The sequence below is a fragment of the Salvia splendens genome, unplaced genomic scaffold (assembly GCF_004379255.2).
Source record: "Salvia splendens isolate huo1 unplaced genomic scaffold, SspV2 ctg131, whole genome shotgun sequence".
Classification (NCBI taxonomy): Eukaryota; Viridiplantae; Streptophyta; class Magnoliopsida; order Lamiales; family Lamiaceae; genus Salvia; species Salvia splendens.
This window is the reverse complement of record NW_024598772.1, coordinates 35,483-39,778: the sequence shown is the minus strand read 5'-3', so window position 1 is coordinate 39,778 and position 4,296 is coordinate 35,483. Positions and strand designations below refer to the sequence as shown.

General features: G+C 40.8%; 1 protein-coding gene across 1 annotated transcript; it reads left to right on the top strand.

Moving 5' to 3' along the window:
* Window positions 1-306: 306 nt before the first annotated feature.
* Window positions 307-3,764, top strand: LOC121789075 (ubiquitin-activating enzyme E1 1-like; the record flags this gene model as incomplete). Its single annotated transcript, XM_042187606.1, is given in 11 exon segments — window positions 307-331; window positions 334-414; window positions 417-919; window positions 921-1,100; window positions 1,611-1,697; window positions 1,699-1,789; window positions 1,792-1,958; window positions 1,960-2,480; window positions 2,584-2,864; window positions 2,867-3,015; window positions 3,114-3,764. Coding segments are annotated over 11 exon segments (2,736 nt in total), but the record flags the coding sequence as incomplete, so codon positions are not given.
* Window positions 3,765-4,296: the final 532 nt, after the last annotated feature.

Genomic DNA, 4,296 nt, shown 5'->3' with positions numbered 1-4,296 from the left:
ATCAATAATCCCAACATTCGGAAGAACTGAAGGAATGTTCTCTTTCATCCTATCCCATATATGTTGTGCAGTTAATCTCTAATTATTAGCTTTTGCTTTTCAAAATTGGAGGCAAAATGTTTTACCCATGTCCTGATAGGCCAGCTACTGTGTGTTCAGCATTTGCTTTATTTTAGGCATCAAATGATCTTCGGAAAAAAGCTTAAGTTTACTTATGAGCGTTCCTGCAATCCATCACTGCCATGCATACATTATTTTTATGTTTCAGTTATTTCTTATAAAGATAAGTTAATGTTACCTCTGCAGGCTGTGGTTTTTACTGACATCAATTTAATACTGCAATCGAGTTCAGTGACTACTGTCATAATCATCAGCCACCTATTGCTTTTATAAAGACAGAAGTAAGAGGTCTTTTTGTAGTGCTTTCTGTGATTTTGGACCTGCATTCACTGTAGTCGATGTTGACGGTGAAGAGCCTCATACCGGAATTATTGCATCTATCAGTAACGACAACCCTGCTCTTGTGGCATGTGTGGATGATGAAAGGCTTGAGTTTCAGGATGGGGATCTGGTTGTATTCTCAGAAGTCCGAGGAATGACTGAACTAAATGATGGAAAGCCAAGAAAAGTAAAAAATGCACGTCCTTACTCCTTCACCCTTGAAGAAGATACAACTAGTTATGGTGCATATGAGAGAGGTGGTATTGTAACTCAGGTGAAACAGCCCAAGGTGCTGAACTTCAAGCCGCTGAAGGAGGCATTAAAAGATACTGGTGATTTCCTTCTTTCTGATTTCTCCAAGTTTGACAGACCCCCTCTTCTGCATTTGGCATTCCAAGCATTAGATAAGTTTGTGTCTGAAACGGGGCGCTACCCAGTTGCTGGTTGTGAAGAGGATGCACAGAAGTTGATTTCTATAAACCAGTAACATGAACGAAAGCCAAGGTGATGGCAAATTGGATGATATTAATCCTAAGCTTCTTAGACACTTTGCTTTTGGTGCTAGAGCTGTCCTGAATCCTATGGCTGCCATGTTTGGTGGCATTGTCGGGCAGGAGGTTATGAAGGCATGCTCTGGGAAGTTTCATCCTCTTTTTCAGGTTATTAATTTCTCTCCTGCTGAAAGCCTTTCTCGACTTGTTTTCATTCCCTTCCTATGTTTCCCCTCTTTGACTAGATTAGTAATGAAACTTGTGGCCTACTACATAGAATGAGTCCCGATTGAAGTTATTAAAACAATTAGAATACTTATTGGCAGTTTCTTAATAAAAATTTGCTCCCTATGGCCTGACCGCCCGAGGTCTTGTAAAATCTTGTTCTTGTGTATTTTGGATAGAAGTCATGACTTGGACACTTTATAGACTAAAACTGCACCATTCACTTCTTGTATGTATATGGTATAGTTTGGTGTTATTGTTTTACTTTATATTTATTCTCTTTTTGTGAACTTTAGGTCTACTTTTTTATCCATTATGTAATTGTTAAAACTTTTATCAAAATTTAAGTCGCACAATCACCGTCACCATTTCTGCTGTAGCTTTATTCCCAGAATAGCTGGTATAAAAAATTATATAATGCAGCTAAACTTTTTTGTTTTGATGTTATTGCAGTTCTTTTACTTTGACTCCGTAGAATCGCTTCCTACTGAGCCTATTGATCCCAGCGACTTCCGACCCTTGAATAGCCGCTATGATGCCCCAGATTTCAGTGTTTGGGTCTAAGCTTCAAAAGAAACTAGAAGATGCAAAAACTTTTGTTGTTGGATCTGGTGCTTTAGGCTGTGAATTTCTTAAAATTTGGCTCTCATGGGAGTTTCATGTGGATCATCTGGAAAATTGACAATTACTGATGATGATGTGATAGAGAAGAGTAACCTAAGTAGGCAATTCCTCTTCCGGGATTGGAACATTGGGCAGCCAAAATCCACTGTTGCTGCTTCTGCTGCTTTGGCAATTAATCTCTCAGTTTCATATAGAAGCTTTACAAAATCGTGTTGGCTCGGAGACTGAGAATGTTTTCCATGATGCTTTCTGGGAGAATCTCAGTGTTGTGATCAATGCCCTGGACAATGTAAATGCCAGACTTTATGTTGACCAGAGGTGCTTATATTTCCAGAAACCACTTCTGGAGTCTGGAACTTTGGGTGCCAAATGTAATACTCAAATGGTCATTCCCCACCTGACGGAAAACTATGGTGCTTCCCGTGACCCCCCAGAGAAACAAGCACCAATGTGCACTGTGCACTCCTTCCCGCATAACATTGATCACTGTTTGACATGGGCCCGGTCAGAATTTGAGGGATTGCTAGAAAAGACACCGGCTGAAGTGAATGCATATCTATCTAATCCTGCTGAGTATGCCTCTGCAATGAGAAATGCTGGCGATGCTCAAGCAAGGGACAACTTGGAACGTGTAATTGAGTGTCTTGACAGGGAGCGATGTGAATCTTTCCAAGATTGTATTTTGTGGGCTCGTCTAAAGTAAATCTCTTTCAAATTCCTTATATATTCTCTTTTTGGGGTTGGATTTATGTTGCTAACTTCCCTGTGAATATGCTTATATGAATTTTCTGTCCATTGGCAGGTTTGAAGACTATTTTGCAAACAGGGTGAAGCAGTTAGCTTTCACATTCCCCGAGGATGCTGCAACAAGCACTGGTGCACCTTTCTGGTCAGCCCCAAAGAGGTTTCCTCGTCCCCTGCAGTTTTCTACCTCTGATCCCAGCCATCTTCACTTTATTATGGCTGGATCCATCCTGCGAGCAGAGACATTCGGCATCCCTATAGCTGACTGGGTGAAGAACCCCAAGAAACTGTCAGAGGCTGTTGATCAAGTCATTGTCCCTGATTTCCAGCCAAGAAGTGATGCAAAATTGTAACTGATGAGAAAGCTACTAGTCTTGCTACTGCTTCCGTGGATGATGCTGCTGTTATTAACGATTTAATTGTGAAGCTTGAGAAATGTTGCCAGGCATTACCACCAAACTTCAGGATGAAACCGATCCAATTTGAGAAGGTTTGCATCTTGTCTCGTACAAATTTAACAATGCTGCTAAGAATGGTTTTTTATCTATTCAGCTACTTTCTCTCTAATGTTGGTGCGTGTTTGTGTAGGACGACGACACCAACTATCACATGGACCTGATCGCAGCACTTGCAAACATGAGGGCAAGAAATTATAGCATTCCTGAAGTGGACAAGCTGAAAGCCAAATTCATTGCTGGGAGGATCATTCCAGCCATTGCAACTTCCACAGCAATGGCCACCGGCTTGGTGTGCCTCGAGCTGTATAAAGTAATCGATGGGTCCCACAAGGTAGAAGATTATCGCAACACATTTGCGAACCTTGCTCTCCCGCTATTCTCCATAGCAGAACCAGTGCCTCCCAAGGTTGTTAAACATCAGAACATGAGCTGGACCGTGTGGGACAGATGGATCATAAAGAACAATCCAACTTTGAGGGAACTGCTCAAATGGCTTTCCGACAAAGGACTGAATGCCTACAGCATTTCTTTCGGAAGTTGCCTGCTCTACAACAGCATGTTCCCTCGACACAAGGACCGGATGGACAAGAAGATCTCAGACCTTGTACGGGATGTAGCCAAGGTAGAGCTGCCACCGTACCGCAACCACGTGGATGTCGTTGTGGCATGCGAGGATGAAGACGACAATGATGTTGATATTCCCCAAATATCCATCTACTTCGCTGATCGCTCAGAAACTAGGAGACCTTTATCCTTTGAACTCCCTTCCCTTCCCTTCTGATATTAAGTTATATGAAAGACAGCATATCAAGACGATTTAGACCTCTCTCTTATCATAAAGTGGGGTGAATTTGAGCACTTGACTTGTTCTTTGTCACGGTCTTTTTGGGTGCTAAATTTGATTTTCTGCATTTGCTTTGTAGTCTCATAGATGCCATGCCTTATTCTTATTGCTTGACTGGCAGGTTTCCCTCTTGTGGAAATTATTTACTCCTCCTATTAAACTTAAGTATATGCAAATAAGTTAATACTTACACAAGATCCTGAAAAAGAGTATTTGGTGTCGCGGTAAAATAAATAGTTCTGGTAACATCAATTACATATGTGCGATATGGAGATTAGTTATAGTTGACTCTAAGCCTCTATTATTCCATAAATATTGAATATTATTTGGATATTTTTTCTGAGGCAATTGAATTAATTTGTATACTTTTGTATTAAATTTGTTATTATTACTCCCTCCGTCCGCTATTAGGAGTCTCATTCCTAGGTGGCATAAGTTTTAAGAAATGTTAAGAAAAGTGTGTGAAAAA